The sequence below is a fragment of the Vollenhovia emeryi genome, unplaced genomic scaffold (genome assembly GCF_000949405.1).
Source record: "Vollenhovia emeryi isolate VEMERY1.0 unplaced genomic scaffold, V.emery_V1.0 DF939132.1, whole genome shotgun sequence".
Taxonomy (NCBI): Eukaryota; Metazoa; Arthropoda; class Insecta; order Hymenoptera; family Formicidae; genus Vollenhovia; species Vollenhovia emeryi.
Window position 1 is genome coordinate 1,302,536 of NW_011967234.1, and position 19,316 is coordinate 1,321,851.

Below are 19,316 nucleotides of genomic sequence, written 5' to 3' on the forward strand. Positions count from 1 at the left end.
AGAGAGAGAGAGAAAGAGAGAGAGAAACATAGAGAAAGAGAGAGAGAAACATAGAGAAAGAAAGTGAATAATACGCGGAAAATTCTTTCGATCTGAAAAATCCGATCGAATTAATTTCTTTCGTTTTATGTTTTTAATCGAAACGTTTCTGTCGCGACATTCTTTCTGGCTCTTCGTCCGTGTCACGCGGGCTCGCACGTTGAGGTAAAAGCGGCAGGTACACGTGAAAGCAGAAGTGCGGTCTCTTGCAAGAAATTGGGCGAGCGAGACGCCGAAATTATACGCGAAGCACTTTCACCAGTTGACGCGGTAGACTCACGGTTGGGTTACATGCGGCACGATGAACGGTAACGGGGTGGCGGTCGGGTTGTCAGCACCAGTAAGTTATTTAGCGGTTGAGGTCGTAGCAGTTGGCAGTGCTGTCTAATTGTAACGACACCTTTGGGACCGGTATCACTCCCCGTATACCCACCAAACCACCCACTTTCCACCCTCATGATCGTTGAAGCGCTCGGGCGGCCTCTCGCCCGCTCTCGCGCCCCGTCCGTCCCTCGGTGTCGGAAACCCTCAGACGCCGTAAACCAAAAATACGACGACACTTTGTCGAAGCGTCCGCATCTCGTCCGTCTTGGCTTCTCTAAAAAGGAAGCACGGAGGCAGCGAGGAGTCGTTAGTCGGCCGCGCGCCGTCCGCGGCCAAAGCCTTTAAGTCTTGGATATACTGATATCGTCCTTGCGGTTTAAGGTCGTTTAATCTCGTACTGACGTATCGCACTTATAGTTTTGTAGTTAAGCAATAAACACCGTACCGCGATGTATCATTTTTCATACAGTCCTCCGTCCATTTCCAATCGGGACGTCGGAGCGTGTCGTTGAGGGAAGCTCGTCATTTTCTCTCATTTATTCGTAGCCATGACATTTACGGAGAATGCTGCGTATATGTGTCGCTCGATGAAACGTTCCGATACATAACAAATGTCAGATTTGACGTATCGAGAATATGAAGAATTTCAAGAGTTCATTTAACGTTTGTAAGTGTACAAAATATATCTTGATAACTTCTTTCAATTATTGCGAAAGAAGAGATGTACAACACAGCAGTTTTTTAACACAACACATTGTTGCGAACAAGACGAAACATTATCGGGACATTTATTGTCTCTCAAGAGCGTGGAACTTGTAATTTTGGGTTATTGTAGACGTGAGAAATTGTTTGAAAAGTTTTAGCATACAGGTAATTGGAGAAGCCACTAGTATCGCTTGACGTTACACCAGAGTAATTTTCAAGATATGTACGACGATGAGCGGAATATGCGGGACAAGAAGGTAACGTTGGCTGGCTTGTCGCCTCGTAATCGCGCGACTCGAAAACCGGGTCTGTCTCATAAACTTTCGTGCAAGCATGGACGTTTGCTTTATTGCCGGAGCTTCTGATATCGTGGCGGTTGGTAGCGCAACATCGGTAGAAAGGCAGGCAGGCAGCATTATCTTCTCGGTGAGGGTGAGAGAGGGCGAATGCCCTCCCCATGAGATCACCATGGCAACCCCTACACGGCCCGCCACGGCGTCGTGTCCTGCGTGCTTCTATGTCCTGCCAGCATGGCGACTGCTAACCTCCCAAAGATCTCGAGCGAGAAACGATAATTCCCGTTTTTCTTACCATCAACTTGCATCCACGGTCGCTGCGTTTACGTTCGAAAGTGGGTAACATGTACAATTTTTATATAAAATTTGCGAAAAACATTCCAACGAATCGTGTGCAATGATTTTGAATAAACAAGATTATTTTTTATGCGCGCAGGTGTGAATAAACATGCGCTTCATTATAATTAAGAGATGCACCTTGTCTATTTATAAAGTGTGGAATAAAGTAGGCGCACCTAATTTCAAGATACATTTCTTCTTCATATTCGCAAATGGATGAAATTTATTGAAGTGACGACTCTCCATTGCAAAAGTAATTAGCCTTGCTTGCCAAGTCCATTCGTTCAGCGATTCTTTATACTGGCGCTCATCGGCACGGAGGAGCGTCCATAGGGAGAAATTAAAAACGTGGCCCCGGGCGGAATTAAGACATATTTTTTAATAAAGCCCGATAGAGATCACATTCATTGAGGTGACTTTTTTTCTCTCGGCAAGCGTGAATTCCGCCAGGGTAATTACGTTAAGCGAAAAATTGTCGCGGGATTATAAAAGAGTACCTTCTACAGGGGCAAAAATTTACAAAAAATATAAAAGTTTTAAACGCGTTATAAGTATATTGTTTTGCAATTATCGAAAAAGATTTTCACGTGCAAACGCGGTATTTTGACGAAACAAGATTTATAACTTGCGGCGCAAATATTCGGTAAGAAAATTAATGTTTGTCCAATGAGCTGCCAAAAAATTAATTTACGGTACTCAAAGTCAATCAGTGGATTATCACTGAAAACAGTGAATAGCCACTGATTTGCAGTTACAAGTATACCACTGCGGTTTTCGGTGGTACATCTATAACTGCAAATCAGTGACTATTCACTGTTTTCAGTGATAATCCACTGATTGACTTTTAGAGAGTAACCAGGAAGAAAAGGACTTTCCGGTAATGGTGGGAATAAGAATGAAACGCTTGAAAGTTAGTAGAGGAATGAGAGATTGTGCCGAGTTTCAAAGTAAGTGCACTCCTCAAAGCAGGTTGCTGACCCCCCTCGGGAGGGGATAGGCGCTCCCTTGGTAAGCCTGTTAAGGAAGGATTCGCGAGTTTCCTCAAAGGAGCCGCGAATATTAAAATCACATTTTAGCTCCCCTAGTTTGACGACAAACTCCGCGAGCAGGCAACGAGGTTAGCCGGGATTAAGCGAGCTTCCGTTGACAAACTTACGGTGTGTTATTACCGTGTACACTGACACGCGCCGCTCTAAACTGTCTGCAAACGAGAAATTCTCACGGTGTCGCGGAAATTGATTGAGCGTGCATCGTCTCCCGAATAATGAAAATAAAGACTAAACGCTCCTCGCGATCTTCAAATTACGTCTTGCAAATTAGCAGGTATTTTTAGTCGCGTTATCTATTTAGTATTCACTGCTTACTTTGTCCAACTGTCAGGTTATCTTCGAGCATGAAATTTCGTTTATTTTAATTCACAGCGAAATACCGCTTCATTAACTTATCCTGCCGCCGCCGCCGCCGCCGCTGCTGCTGCTGTTTCGTAGCGTTATTGTAACATTTATTATGGCAATTAAAATTATATTAAATGTAATTTTAATACAAAATTTACTGTTCTGCGCGCGGAGCATTGTCTTAAAGCAGAGAGGCGATTGTGCCAAAGGCGCGTTAAACTTTGAAAAAAAAAAGAGAGATAGATACGTTCGTTTTACATGTTTCTCCAACATATCATGCGGCAGGATGTTGTGATACGCGTGTTGCCTCTCTGTCTTCCGCAGCCACATGATGTACGGGAGCATGCGCGACTTACGGTCGTTTTTGTCGATATTTGACAGCGGTAACTTGAGAGACTCCTAACCACCCCTACTGTGCTCCCAGGGGACTCCGTATCTAAATGCAGGCATTAATAAATCGTGCGTACACTCGTATACCGACGCGGGAATCGTCGTCGGCGTTAAGTTAGTTTACGCGGTTGGAGGTTCTGATGCATTTATGGAAATGCCCCGCTCCTTGTCCGAGCGCTGTATGCCCAAGGCACAGAGAGATAATTCAACAATTTTCGCAGTTCGCACGTCACGCTACAGTTACTCGGCTATCCAGCGCCAGACACGATGAAAATTCGACGTAACCCACCAGAAATAATCTTGAAACTGTCCGAATAGCGAGAATAATTTAATTACACCCACATTAACGATCCCTCGCAATTTTCTCTCTATTGTTATTAAATTAATAAAGAACAGGAATTATTAACGTCGGCACAATTTCGAGTTTAACGTTCGATTTTATAAATATGAAAAAATATGAATTCACGCCAGGGCCTCGATCGTTGAAGAAATATATAAAAATTCTTTTCGCACCTTGAAAAATTATACTGACCTTCATTTAATATATAAAGAGGCATAAATAGGCGAATATTGAAAAAGTAGATATATATCTTTCATAATATACACGTATAAAATGGCGCTTTGCGAGGTGCAACACCTGTAAACATAATGAATAACAAGTAGAATTGATGCAGGATCTGCGGCTTTCCTTTCGCTTATCTCGGATGCTGCGTGATTTATCCTTCCTTGGGCACGCGGTGTTAAGCACAGTCACGTTGTCGACATAAGCTAAGTTGGAGCTTACGCCAGTTAATAGCTACGACCAACTATGCGATACGTGGTAAATCGTCGGTTGATGTGCCGTACGTGCAAGGCAAATCTAGTTATGGTAGCCGGCCTCTCAAGCCGTCTTGCGGCTAATGTGATAGACTGCCATTAGGGGTATCTCGCTGTCGTGGCAAGGGGTCGACGTAACATGGGGCGAAAGCGGGGGTGAGCGGCTACACAACGCCGGGGCTACGACAGGATACGTTAGTTCGGGGCCATGCTGCGCAGTAAGACGTATTACTTAGGTATGAATTATGCAATACCCCGGCAATGCCTGCCGAATAGCCTTAGCTCCAGCCGTCTTAGAACTTAGGCAAACGGTATCCTCCCTATCGGCAGGAATTTGGTTAAGATACCCGTCTTTACACACGTAGTCGGTCGCCTGATTTCCTTTCGTAAACACGCGATGGCATCCGCTCGAGATACAAGACTCTCTCGGAACACAGCTGAAGGCAAGTGCAAGATTATGTAATGACGTAATGTCGCCAGTGGCTATCGAGTGCCCTGATTAGGGAAGATGTAATTACAAGCTAACAGATACGTAAAATGTGTATATAATTAAAGCGCAATATTACGCACAATACTTTTGTCCGTGTTACCATGTCAATAAAAATTTTTCGCCGCTTTCCTCTCTCGGGAAAGCAAACTTTATCCAACTCTAAAAACCATAAAACGAATATATTAACTCATTCTTCGCGCACGATTGCACATAAATTTATTCTACTGCCGATTCTTGGTTGGACAACTATTTACATTCTGATAAGAGGATGTTAAACAATGTCTTCCTTTCCAACGGAACGTTTCACACGTCTCGTTGTATTTTCCCAGCTTTCCTGACCCCCTGCGTTCCGTATAAATTAAATTTATCTATGTTTAATCGGTTCTCATTGTGGAAACACTCTTATGGTGCATAATTTTGCAAAGTTTAATCATACAATTACGCAATTAAAATTTTATTAATGATTTAATTAATTTTCACGCTCAATTAACTTTAACATTTTATTACTCTTTAATCAAAACAAAGCTCCTCGACTTGAAAATTACTCCCGTGACGTTATCTGTAAATCGAAAATTTCTAATATTATCATCATAATCGCTGCTCCTGAAATCAGCGCGATGAGACAATCTCCTGTTACACAGCATGCCCTTATTCCTGGAAAATGATTTCCCGTATTAACCGATAGTTACGCGCGATCCCTCTTAGCCGTCTCTATAATACTTCCTGAGAAGAGAATCCGAAGGAACGAGTCGGAGAAGCTAGATGACGGCAGTGCAGAAAGGGAGAGGGGAGGTGCTGGGGAGGCAGTAATGGAGGCTAGTTAAACATTAAGCATCCCCTGATACCTTGCTAACCCCTTACTAACCCTGGTTAAGGTGTATGCAAGGTATACAGCTCTAGGTGGTTTCCTATACCTTACGGACCTTCGTACACATTCTTACTAATTGACGTCTTGCTCGTCTGCATTATGCACTCGTGATTACTCCCGAGCATTCTCTTGCTTAAATATATCCGATCGAGTGGAAATTATCGGCATTGCTCAGAAAAGTTGTTTCGAGGTCGAGGCGTTGCGCTTGTTACGCCACCGATGTTGCTGGTCTTTCCGATTACGTGATGTAAGCAATTTTTTATTTAATCTCTTTTCATTCAATATACACCATTTTCTTCTTATCTGAATAAACAAGATAATTCTTCTCACTGTTTATTGTTGTTTGCCAAATTGATCATTCAACGTTCTATTAGAAAACCAAATTATTTTTCTTATGATTTCATGTCACTGGTATCTTTTACTTTGTTAAAAGAGTTCTCGTTACAATACTAGGAACCAAAAAATGATAATGAAGCTATCCCTTAGAAGACATTCCCCAAGGCATAATTAGTGGACGTTGATGGTTCAGGCACATTATTCGGTGATTAGTACACGCCTATTCGGCAAGTTTCTGTCGTGTAAGCAGCTCCTTTTCCATATTGACGATCCTTTTCTAATCTCATACAAAAACAGGTTCTCATACAAATTACGGTTAAAAACAACTTTGGTCCTTTCGATAATGATTCCTATTCTTTCATGTACGAAATATGAAGACCGATAAGTATGATGGGTGTCATCAGCTTTGTTACCTGATCTCTTCGTTGAATTTTCGTCACGTTATATCCGCTCTTTTATAGTGGCAAAGAAGAGGGGGCGTACAGCAAGAACCGAAAACATGATTAAAGATTCTCCGATGTGGGAGAAAATGGATTTCTGATACGCGTAATGCCACCCTATTTGGAACTATTACGCGTGAGTCCCCAAGTAAGCCCCCTATATCCATTCAGCCCCTGCTGGAAATATATTTACTAGATCAGAAGGTACTTACTTGCGACTTGGCACCCACGAATGCCGTACCGGGTGGCATGTAAACAAGAAGAAGAGAGAATTTGTAATTTGTTTTTTTCTTACAGTACTCGTATTAATTTCACACATATTTTACGTAAACATATATATATATATACACGAATTTGTTAATAATTAATATAATATATATGTGTTTGTGTGTGGCAAGAAACTATACCTATAAATCACGTCCGCCGTGCAAAGCGTAAAAATTATTTTCGGTCGTTGTCGACGGTTTTCGCGGAGAAAAGAACATCGGCGTTACGGTACGGCGAGAAAAATCGCTAATTGGTACACGGAAAATATAAACAAAACTGCCGTGCGAGTACCGATGATTTACTGCAAGGTTTGATTGAATTCATTCGACTCTGTTTACCCGCTTGCTGCTCGTACAATTCTCGCCCTTCGCGGGCCTCCGATGTTTAGCCTTTTTTTTTTTCATTTATACCGTTGATTTTTTTCCTCACTCGCTCGTTCATCCGCTCCGACGTTGCAAAGTTGCTCGCTGTAAAACTGGGAACAGCGAACGATACGCGAACGTTTCCTGCTACAAGCCACCACTCTCCCCTGTCATCCCGTTGCAACCTCCAATCCTCACTTTGCCGCCTACTGCTTCGTTTTATTCTATTTGATCCGAGGGAATGGAAAGGTATGCGAACTCCGGAGGGTAGACTGGGTATGATTTCGCAATCGAACCCCTGTATACTTTCCTCCGTGTCAATTCGTTAGCGAATGCGAACAGTCGAAAGACTTTAAATAAACTGCTTTTAAATGACTTCAACTAAAAATTTCCACCGATGTTGTTCGATTACAATAAAATAGAGAGACAACGATTTCTTCCTCCGTAGAAATAACATTCTTAATAGATATTATTTATCTGTTATAACACATAATTTTAACTACATTTGAAAGTAAAACTTAGTAAATTATCGATAAAATTTGTTAACTCATATAATATTAATTCAAGCCTGAAAAATAAAATACATTTGTTTTATACGATATTACAATAACTAATAAATTAAATTACATAGGAATAATTTACAATAGCCAAACTATTTATATTTGCGTCGATCGCGCAGCCATCATATTTTTATTATCACAAACTAATATACGCACAAGTATTTCACACAATTGGAACAATGCATTAATATTTCAACGGTGTAAAGTGTATCTATGTGTCTATTGGTTGGCCTGAGCGGCGATTCGGAATAGATTTTTCCGAAGAGGCTGACACGAGCTCGCGAAGGCCGCCAACGGAAGAGAAAAATCTAATAGACTATCGGAATCGAATTTGATCCCCTGTAAGAAACTAGCCCTTCTTCTTGCACGCGTTCGCGTTACGACACCATCGATACTGCCGCCCCATCGAGCCCGGAATGAAATCCAGTTCGCATTTGAATCAGTCGGTAACGCAATCCATTAGCCCCTAACAGCCAATACTTGGAGAACGCGCGGAAGGAAACGATCTCGTGTAAGGGAAAAAGAAAGAGGAATAAAGTGGCACGGCGATGGCGCGACGGGAGCGTCGTAAATGATTAGTGTTGCCGATGAACGAATCCCATAAAAAAGAAGCGAAGATCTATAGCTCACCTATCTTTCCTTTGCCGATCCCGGCTAGCGCGCCCTTCCTCCCTCTTCATAGAACTCTCCCGCGTAAGTAGGGTCATTTTGTTAGCGTCAAATTTTGAAAGCGGATCGCCCGATTTCTTTGCTGGAAGTGGCGGGCGCGAAACGTTGATCGGAATATTTCAATTACCTCGGGCGTTTTTTCTTTTTATTCAGATGCACAATTTTTATGGTCGGAACTTTTTCAAAACGCTTCCTCCTTTTCTCTTTTAATTTTTCACGACTTTGTATTTGATTAGTGACTATGTAAAACGCTTTAAAATTTGTAAGGTAGATTCGGAGACATAATTCCTTGTCGTCAAATGTTTTTTAAGTATTCCCTCCCTTTCTTCTCTTTCAATTTCACTTCTCCATGGCTTGTGTTTGATTAGTAGGTAACGCAATACACTTTGACACTTACAATTTACATGTTTAAATAATTTAAAAATATATATCTATATATTAAACGGTCAGAGTAAACGGGATACAAATGTATTGTGCTGTTGGCGCATTTTATTAAATAACGGTGACACACGATTTCAATATAGATACAAAGTGAAACGTTCTCGATTCGAGGGCGGTTACTGACTCGTTTCCGTTGTCGTCGGCATCGTTAAAGGAGCGTCTTCGCGCCGTTCTCGCAATATCGTAGGTGCAAGTACGGTCGATGGTATTCCTATCTGTAAACGACTAGAGGTAGCGTTGTCGAGCGACGCCTCAGGCGCGACGAAGATATCGTGTTTAGAGCAAGATCCACGGCCGCGATAAGCCAAAGTACAATGCTTTGAATACCCATCCAGCATCGCGATAACATCTTAACGTTCTCTAAGAGTAAACGAAATTAAATTCGCGCGAGCGCGCGACATTAGACTGAACTCTCTCTCTCTTTCTCTCTCTCTCTCTCAGATACCTAGGTATCTAAGTTTCACGACTGGATGCGAAAACGCGTGTAACGCGAGATCGATAGAGTCCTTTTCCTTTCTCTTTCCGTATCGCCAAATTTTCCACCCTCCCGTACGTCGTCTCGCCCTTCGTCCTTCGCTTCACTCAGTCGAACTCTTTTACGCCCCCGCGATAAGTTCGTTTTTGTCTTTCGCTTTCGAGCTTTATGTATTTTTAAGAAATAGATTAGATGCTTTCGGTCACCATCGTGGATAACAACACAAATTTTGAACAGTCGCAATTTTCTATTTAACTACGCGTGATTAAAATCTTCTTGGATGTTTTTCAAAGAAGACATGTGAGACAGCTTGTACCTTCTTTTACAGTTCAGCCATGCACCAGGAATTCGACATGAAAATTACATTACTACTAGATAGAGAATAATGAAATCTGTTTAATGGATCAAGAAGTATCATTCTTTCCGCAATTTTGGCAATCCCTGCATGAGAGACGAAAGTAGAAGTGCAGACAAAAAGACGTTATTTGAAGGTATGCGTTTGATTTTTCCATGAAGCCAGTACCCATGGACGCACTTTTCGGGGAGAATGACAATGGCGTCCCATGGGACAAAAGCCTACCCGCTAGAAAACTACCCCTCCTTCTTGCCAGCTTCGTCGTCGGCGTCGTCTCGGCCCTTCTGATTGTTTCCTACGCGTTTCCTCCGCTTTCTCGAACCTACTCGGTCTGGCATTCAACTACCTGATCTCTAAACTCTGCTCGTGCCTCAGTCAACTTCTTCCATCTCTGTAGGCACAAACCAATAGGGGAGATGCGTCTCAAAAAAAAAAAAAATTTCTGAAATTCAATATCCTCGGCGTTTTGCATAATTTATGAAAATTGAGCCGGCGGCTTTTCGGTAGAATTCTTGCGTGTATTTTATGTTCAAAATCCTATCTTACATGACTTCTGCGTAATAAAGCACTTAGCAGTAATTAATATGTCATTATCTTTGATGTGTGTTTTATCACATGCCTTCCCAAACAACACATGTTTAAACAACATATGTCTAAAAGGCATCTTTAAGACATCTTTAACTCATCTTTTAGATATGTACGTCTAAAAGACGACCTAAAGACGTCTTAAAGAGATGCCTTTTAGACACGCGTGCTATATCAATTCTGTTTATTAATATTACTACATTATTGTAATTAATAATAAAGAATATATTAAGCATAAATAGAAATTTCTGTCAGTAATTGTATGTACTCCAACTGACACATTACATTAAAATATTATTTTGTACTTAATATTTTTAAGAACACTATCTTTATACGCGATCTTTTTTATATCATATTCTGGGTATATTTATAGAAATAATTATAAAATAAGAAAGAAAATTTATATCTTTCCATTATAAAAATGTATTACGGGAATGTCCTTTGACATTGTGGCAGGACAATGAGGTAGCCGCATATTTCGTGCAGTACACAATGCCGCACGGGCCTAAAGGTCGAAAAGCACGTAGTCGGGAGTTTAATCTAGAGAAATGCTGAATAATAGAGGAGAGTGGAACGGGGTTCGCGATTGGCTTATACAATATTCAGCCTTGCTTTCCGGCCAAGTTCGCGTTCTAATTAAGTTCCCGGCGTTGAAGAGCGTTAAGCACCTTGTCAACCGTTTAACTCTGGTCCCTTCTGTACTTGCAGATTCTTCCTCAAGTTCTTTCTCAAGTGTAACCAAAACTGCCTCAAGAACGCCGGCAATCCACGTGACATGAGACGCTTTCAGGTAAGTCGTCTGTGCGCTCGCTGTCTATCTACCTTAAATATAAATGCACGATTCATGTTTAATGAATTCGATTTTGTCTTTATGCATTAAGAATGTCCATCAAATTTTTACGAGTTAAACTATTTATCAGAGAGACGGATATGCTTACATTATACTCAGGATTAATGGATTCGTCCACAGAGACGAAAACAATCTCATATTCGTAATATAATTTATCTGATGATTCATATAGCGCGATTTACGACCCTGCTTGAGATACGGTTAATCGCTTCCGGCTTTCCACCCACTTGATTCAAAGACGTTCCAGGTCGTGTCGCAATGCTGAAATGCACACCGCGCGAGACACTTCCGTCATTCGAGTCACGATTCGCGAAATTATAGGGGCGGACAGACGGAGACGAGAACGCCGAAATTTCGCCGCAACATCGTGCGACGCCTATCGTCGCAGAGAGCATCCTTCTTCGCGTAAAATTTCCGCGTATTTATGGAACTCCACTATTGCATACATGCATTACATACTTGTATGCGTACACGTGCGTCTGATTAAAAATCAATCCATTCATTTCTATAGACAAATCAAGACGATGGTTCTGATTAACAACTTCTCGACGGTAGGCCGAAGTTTCCATCAACCAGACATAATTATTACACGATTTAAACTGACAAGGCGGTTTCTTTAAGTTATTCCGACGTTTCGATCACACAGAGAGAATTTTCTTTTACTAGTAAAATATATACTAAGTATAATTACTAGTAAAAAATATGGTAAAATTTTAAAAAAACTCTCACAGAATTCCTCGAACTGCCGTGTTATTCCACAATTTTCAGGGTGAACTTTAAGAGAAAATTTCGTGTACAATTTTTGGAGAAACAATTACAACTTTAAATAATAATTCAAAATTCCCCACAATTAACTCTCAGAGCAACCTAATCCCCCGACTCGCTCTCATATTCGTCCGCCCCTTCGCAACAGCGCCACACTCTCGCTTATCGAAAATCGTACACCACCTATCCCTCTTCCCGCTCTCCCGTCAAAACGAAATTAAAAAATAAATTATCAAAACGTCGTGAGAGACCCCAACGGTCGGTCCTTTGCGTGACTCGTCTCTTTCCTTTTGTATTATTCGACCCTCTTACTTACTTTTCTTCTTTTCGTGCGTCGGCACAACGACAAACTGAAATTAGAATACTCATCGTACTTTCGAATTTGTTTCTGAATTGCTTACTGCCGAAAGTTGCGAATTAAAATTTTAGTGCAGTCTTCACGAAAATCTCTCCCGCCGCGGGGGCAGCGGAGCGTGGGTTATCGTCGCTTTACTCTAAGTTGGCGGTGGTGTTACTCGCCGAGTAATATCACCAGCACGCGAGAAAGTTGCGAAGTTGCGAAGGACAAAACTTTCGGGCATTTTCCAGCCGCTCGCACGATTTTATAAGCGTTCTTTCTCCCTGCTTCGCCGCGAAAATCTTTTCGACGCCTCGATGCACGCGCGCGGTGAACGGCGTAAAATACGTAAGCGAGTAATTTTGTCCAGCTTATTCAGAGATCTCGTAAATAATTTATTACGCTGTGTTTTATGTTAATTATGAGGAAGGATAATCGTATCTTAATACGCGACTATATTCCCGTACTTGCGCGATTATATCGGCGTCATACGTCGTACGTGCAAGTCGCGAATTGCATGCCGTAGTATCCGGTGCAGCAAATCGAGTTGTGCATGCTCATTCACGGAAGATATGATGAACTTGGCTCGGTATATCACGTGCATGAGAGAAATGCAATATTATTCACGATAGCGTCTATTGCGCGGCGCATTTTTCCACGCCCCAAGTCAGACATAAACAGATACAAGCGTAAATTTCACGGAGGTGCATAACGTTCCAATTTAGTAATTTCTTTTTCGAACGTTTGTGTTAAATCACACCGCGTGTTTCTCAAAAAGTCTCATGTGCTCTGCCGAGCCTATCGTTTAATAACTTTCATGAAAGTGTACTCAAATGTGAGAACTAAAATTTTATCAACATATAAATGTGTGTAACAGAGAATAAAAGGGGATGCTGGAGTGGTTTCATCTACCGACAGAGTCGCATACAGTTTTTGCGTTTGTAAATCTTATTATTGGCTTTTTTTTCATATAAAAAACATTGAAGTTTGAAGTCTAATTCGTATCGCATTATGTCTTTGAAATTTTCAAACTATTCCGGTCGGAATTCAGCCGCCACTCCAGCATCCCCTCGAAAATATCATCATTAGATTGTTTATTGCGACAAATATTACCACGTGCTTCAGTGGTCGAATTGGTGAGACGCCCGCCTAAAGTGTAGGGAGGTCCAGGTTCAAATCCTGAGGTGATATTTTTCGCAATAAAATTCTTCAAATAGAATTTGCCAGTTGTGTCGACTATTAATTTGCTACATTGGATAATTTTATTATTAGTTTATTACGTATTACATCTCTACGTTAATTGTCTTATATCTTACATGTCGGCAAATGTCCGTTTTGTTTAACAGGTGGTCATATCTACGCAAGTGGGAGTGGAAGGACCATTACTAGCGGTTTCGGACAATATGTTCGTCCACAACAACAGCAAGCACGGGCGCAGAGCGAAACGTTTGGACCCCAGTGATCCTGGCGAGTATAACAGTAAGTATGATCCATAAATAGTATCAATTAACCAGTATCGTTAAAGAGATAATTTATGCTGTAGAGAGCATCGATATCGTCTGCATATTTAATGCGGGAAACTGCACGAGCATTTACACGATAATTCGATTTGCCCGTAAACACCAATTGGGCCGCCGTACAGTTTTTCGTTATTTAATTTTGCAGTCAGCTGCTACATTCCCCGACAGTAATTGCAGGCAGCCTTCGCCGTGCTAACAAAGCACTCGCAGAAAATATGATAATTAATTAACGGACGATAATTAAAAAGCCCGGTGCGCGCATTAAACGCCCTCATTTATTCAACGGATCGATTTTTCACGGATGATATGATTCACGCGCGTAAGCGCTTTCAACGCTTGTCGATCAAAATCGACTTCTGCCGGGGCGATTGACGTTCGGGAGGGGCATCGCCATTCGAATGCTCGCGGCGTGTTGTTTCTCTCGTGCGGCGCCCTTCCGCAGGCGGGGGATGGGGGTCAGTTTTCTTCGAGATCGGCATAACGACTCGGCAGCCGTGGCGGGGCGGAATCGTAAGAGGGTTGCAGGAGGGCGCACCGGTAGAATGGGATATATGGAGTCATAGGGCAATTCAGCAAAGTTTGGCGTCGGCCGCGCATACAAACGGCTGATATCGCGCGGCCACCCCCTCGACCGCTCGCTCCTCTCGCGCAGGCTTCTTCCTCCCGTCTTTTCTTCCTACCTATGCCAAGACAAGATGTAAATCAATGGGATGCGGGGAAACGAAGGATCCACGCTCCGTTCCGCGCTCCTTGTTCCTCTTGGTCTTATTTCCCTCCACTCTCGCTCGCTCGAAATTCACCCGAGTGCCTGTCCCCCTTCTTCTCGCCGCGGGTTCCAAGGTTCTCGTCTCCACCCGCCACTCCGCGTCAGTTTCTTCTTTTTACCTGGTTGGCTGCCGCGAAGCGCAAAGACACGGAAAGAAAGAGAGCGGAATTGGCCCGCTTCTCTCATCTCGATCTCTGCTTCTCTCATTCAGTTTCCTCCTCTGTCGTTCTCGCGCCCTCCACCTCCCCGCGGTTGCCGCGGTGCGTTGGTTTGTGAATGCTAAGTTTAAGCTATCTCGCGCCGCCCTCCCGGAGCCTCTGCGACGCCAATGAAGGTACCAACACATCCACTCTTTCCAAATCCCCCCGCAAGCTATCCCCCGAAACGCCGAAACGAGCATACCAATGAGACAGGAAACGCGAGAGAGAAAGGGGAAGAACGTACAACGCCGGTATCTCGTGGATTTTGCTGTCATTGTGAACGAATTCTCTCGGTTGCTGTACAAATCAAATCTTGATTGTCCATGAAATTTGAAACGCTTGCTTACAATCTATCTTCCCCGACACGCCGTTTTAACGCGTTTCTTATTTGGCGAAACGTTGTTGCTACTCATTTTACACTTCGCACCTTGCCTCCTTTTTTAAACTTAATTTACGACACGAGAGAGAGAGAGAGAGAGAGAGAGAGAGAGAGGGGGGGGAGAAATTATAAATTTTCTAAAAATTTCAAACTCGTTTCATGTAACAGAGTTCAGGATACTAGTTTAATTTGTATCAAAAGTGATAAGCTACGAATTTAATCGCCGAAATTGAATGAAACGATATGGAAAGGTATTCGCGGTCCCGGTTGAATATTAGAGGGACTATGATTGCGCAACATCGTTGCGACGATACTTGCTTGCGCCGGGATAAAAGCCCGGTTTTTCTGGTAAATTTCTCGAGTCTTTACCACGGCGAACGAAGTTATCGCGCGATCTCGCAGTGATCAAAGAGAATCGGGCCGAACGTGTCGGAGTACGGCTCTTCGACTTCGACGATAGTTCGGTGGCGAAAGAGGGGCTGCCGGGAGGGCTGGGAATAACACCCCTTACCATTCAGTGGCGCGGAGGATTTTATTTATTCCGGGTTGGTACGCTTGTTCCTTGGCCTCCTCTACTGAATCCCTCTTTTCAACCCTCCACCTCTCTTCCTCGCCTCTCTACCACCCTCGCGGCGGCCCGCACCGCGCCGCTCGACAATTCTCTACCAGGATGGTTGCCAACACGGCCGGCTCTCTTTAACGACTTTCTCGTACATTGAACGCAATAAATACCAATGTCCCATTGAGGAATCCCCATTTGCGTAGGGACCACACTTGCGACTCTTTAAACGCTTCCACGGTGAGCGTCACTTGTTGACTTCATTTTTTATTGCGACGAATAAAAGTGTGCACGGTGCAATCTTTCCAATTATACCATACGCTACAATTTTATTACGAGTTTTCATTACGGAATTTATACTCGAAGTATTTAATCGATTTTACACGTTATTAGTGCAACAGTTATTTTATTATTAATCTTTATTATCAACCGCAAAAGTGCGAACAACCGTTAACCGCGAAGAGATGTGTTCTTGCCCCGACAATAGCTAAAGAATATTCTTTAAATACGTCGAGATATAAACAACGCCGCGATCTTTCAAGCCGCCGAGATTTATCGATGTGACGGCACATAAGCACTCGAAGTGGAAAGTGTTTGAGCATCACTGAGAGCAATATACCATGATGTCAGCCACTCTGCCGTGGCTCCGCTTCGCCCAGGGTTGGTGCCGGGGGTGGCTTGGCTTCGCCGGGGTACAAAATGATATCATTGGGTTATAAATTCCAAGCAGAGACACCGGCGGCCCGATCGCCCCCTCCCCTTCCTTCTTGTTACAACCCTTCTCCGAGAGCCCCCCCCCAACCCTCCTCCCCGTACTCTCTCTTTCTCTCGCCGCCTCATTCTCTTTCCGCAGCTCTCCTTCGTAGTTTCTCTTTCATTTTCCGCCTCTTTCCCACTTTCACGAGTTTCCGCGACCTCGAAAACTTGCACGCCGGAAAATATATCTGCCACTCGGCCTCAACCGAATAAACAGAATATTCAGATAATTTTCCATATCCTATTTCTTCCCTCTCGTCAGTCGCGAGTTATTTTCAAGATACCGCTTGCTTCTGTCTAGTTCTCAACTTACGTATTACTTTTTATTTCGTTACTGTTATTCTTTCATTATGGGAGAACTCTAATCGCTAATGCTTCAAGACTCAAAGTGATTATTTCTCAAGCTGGCAGGAAACTTCAACGCACTTGACGCAAATATCAATCTAATTAAGTACTGGAAACAATGAAATAGAATGCAAGAAATATAGTAGTATTTCTGTGTTGTGACCCTAGGTTTGTATCCACCAATACCTCTCCAAACACCATGCATAAAGGCGATATCGCCTAATGAGGGTTGGACGTCGGGTGGATCCACCGTCATAATCATCGGTGAAAATTTCTTCGACGGATTGCAAGTAGTTTTCGGATCGATGCTAGTTTGGAGCGAGGTCAGTAACTCGCAAACTTAATACTGGGAATCTCTGACACCGATCCCGCTACGTAAGCATCAAAATGTATTCTTCCCTTTTATTACAGTTTATCACACCACACGCAATCAAGGTGCAGGCACCAGCGCGGCAAATACCCGGCGTCGTCGACGTCACGTTACATTATAAAAGCAAACAATTCTGTAAAGGAGCGCCCGGTAGATTTGTCTACGTTTGTAAGTACGAAGAATGTCTGGTACCTATCTCGAGAGGATCCACGCGAATGATAATTATCGCGGAAAGATTGTAACACTGACCCGATCATGCGGTAACAGCAAACGAACCTTTGCTGTATTTTCCAGCGGTAAACGAACCCACGATCGACTACGGCTTCCAAAGGTTACAGAAACTCGTTCCGCGGCACCCCGGTGACCCTGAAAAGCTTCCAAAGGAGATAGTATTGAAGAGGGCGGCGGATCTAGCGGAAGCCATTTATAGTATGCCTAAGAGCGGAAACATGGGGATCGCGGGGGCACCCAGAAGTCCGGGTTCAGTGCACGCACCGGCACCTCCTACATCCAGTTCGGCAACGGCCTTTAATTCGTATACAGGACAACTTGCGGTGACGGTGCAGGAAAATGGTACCGCGGCAAAATGGACAGACGGTACGTACGATACTCTCTAAGAGTCAATCGGTGGTTTATCACTGAAAACCGAGGGGGAAACCGCTGACCAAAATCTTGTACACCAATGCCCACTGGGCATTACTTTATCTTATTTTATCTTTCTAACGCCTAAAAATGCCTAGTAATGCCGCAAATCTGTACACCACAATGCCCTCAGCGGTTTACCCCTCACTGAAAACAGTGAATAGTCACTAATTTACTTTTAGACAGTACGTGTGCGTGTATGTGTCTCCATTGACAATACTCGCTCATACTGTCCTCATAGATACTAGATATTTATTATACAATTTAGAAAGTAAAATGTCTCGCGATCTCTTTTCCATAGAAGCTTGTACCAATCACCGACGCAGATGAACCATGAGTTAAATTTACTAGGCAACCACTCACGACCTAAAATACTGACGAGTTCGTCTGACGGGCAGGTTTCTATTTCTAGACGGTAGTTCCGTGACAACAGGAGCTGCTGCTGACGGAGGAGGCGGCGGCGGCGGTGGTGGCGGCGGCGGTGGCAGCGGTGGTAGTGTCGGAGCCAACGTCGGCAGCGCCGACGCTTATAGACAAAGCAGCAGCGCAAGTCCACGTGGTGTCGTAACCGGCGGTGGTTATTGCGGTAGTTCAGCCAGCACACCACACAGTCACAGTACTAACGGAAGTTATTCCGTCGCCAATCCGTACACCGGCAGCCCGACTCTCTACACCTCGCGTAAGTCTCCTACTATCTCTCTTACTCTACTCCCGCAGACGGTCCCGTGTTCGTGCAATGTCGCTGCAACTTTCGCAAAATCCAAGTTGTGCCGGGATAAAATGTACATTCTTTACATTTGACGACTCTTGCTATTTGTATGTTGTAAAATCAATTGAAACGCTAACAGGTCACGTTGCAGCGCGACAAAGAAAATATAAATGCTGAATAATGAAAATTAGTGCCAGATTCAACACTCGTAAGATCACTAGTCCTTTCGTAACATCTGTCTAGTCATAACAAAATATAATGTTACAATATATGTTTCGTGAGCGAAAAATGTTTTTTTCGAAACGTCGATCTCTTCGGCACAACTCTAAATGATGGATCCTAACACTCATATACATTCACGTATCCAACACGCATGCCCTTCTTCTATTTAATGTTACCTTTCGATGCACGCACTTATGATTTTCCCTTATGTGGAATTTTCGTTTTAGCGCACGAACAATATGGCATATTCTATACATCCGGGGACGGGAGTGCGTTCGCCCCCGTAGTACGACCACCGACCACCTCAGTCCCACCGCACTGGCCCACACAGCACCACCTCGCCACAGCCGCCCAGTAACCGCTAACCGTCCACCATCACCACCAACACCACCATCATCACCACCATCACCCTATGCACTGCGATTAAACAGTTATGAGAGGCGACATTTGAGAATGTACGTACACTTATTTACAACGCGACAGTAATCTTAATTTAATTGCCAAATATAATTGCGAATTTTCGAGTTTAAGTATCCGCTTCTTTTCCCGAAAAATAAATCGCCCCTTTCACGCCACAAAGTTTCTTTTATAAATAATTCAGTAAATTACAAATATTACGAGTTTTTTTTAATAAAAATTAACAGATGTTCTATAGGAGGGAAAGTTAACTTTCTTTGAATGAAATTGTAGCACTAACACGATGTGTGTACGTGCACATCATAGCAATCGAAAAAACAGCTAGAAT

The 19,316-nt window shown here is 43.1% G+C and overlaps 1 protein-coding gene across 3 annotated transcripts in view; it reads left to right on the plus strand.

Moving 5' to 3' along the window:
• Positions 1 to 19,316, plus strand: part of LOC105568014 (transcription factor collier) — an 80,065-nt gene that overhangs the window by 58,187 nt on the left and 2,562 nt on the right. For 2 of the 3 annotated variants that reach the window (XM_012023354.1, XM_012023352.1), the window contains exons 7-13: positions 10,860 to 10,941; positions 13,450 to 13,582; positions 16,797 to 16,951; positions 17,040 to 17,166; positions 17,293 to 17,595; positions 18,053 to 18,319; positions 18,799 to 19,026. In XM_012023354.1, coding sequence (XP_011878744.1) covers positions 10,860 to 10,941; positions 13,450 to 13,582; positions 16,797 to 16,951; positions 17,040 to 17,166; positions 17,293 to 17,595; positions 18,053 to 18,319; positions 18,799 to 18,929 — 1,198 coding nt within the window. In that variant the 3' untranslated portion in view covers positions 18,930 to 19,026. The remainder of the gene's footprint in view (positions 1 to 10,859; positions 10,942 to 13,449; positions 13,583 to 16,796; positions 16,952 to 17,039; positions 17,167 to 17,292; positions 17,596 to 18,052; positions 18,320 to 18,798; positions 19,027 to 19,316) is intronic. The other variant, XM_012023353.1, reaches the window with a different exon arrangement.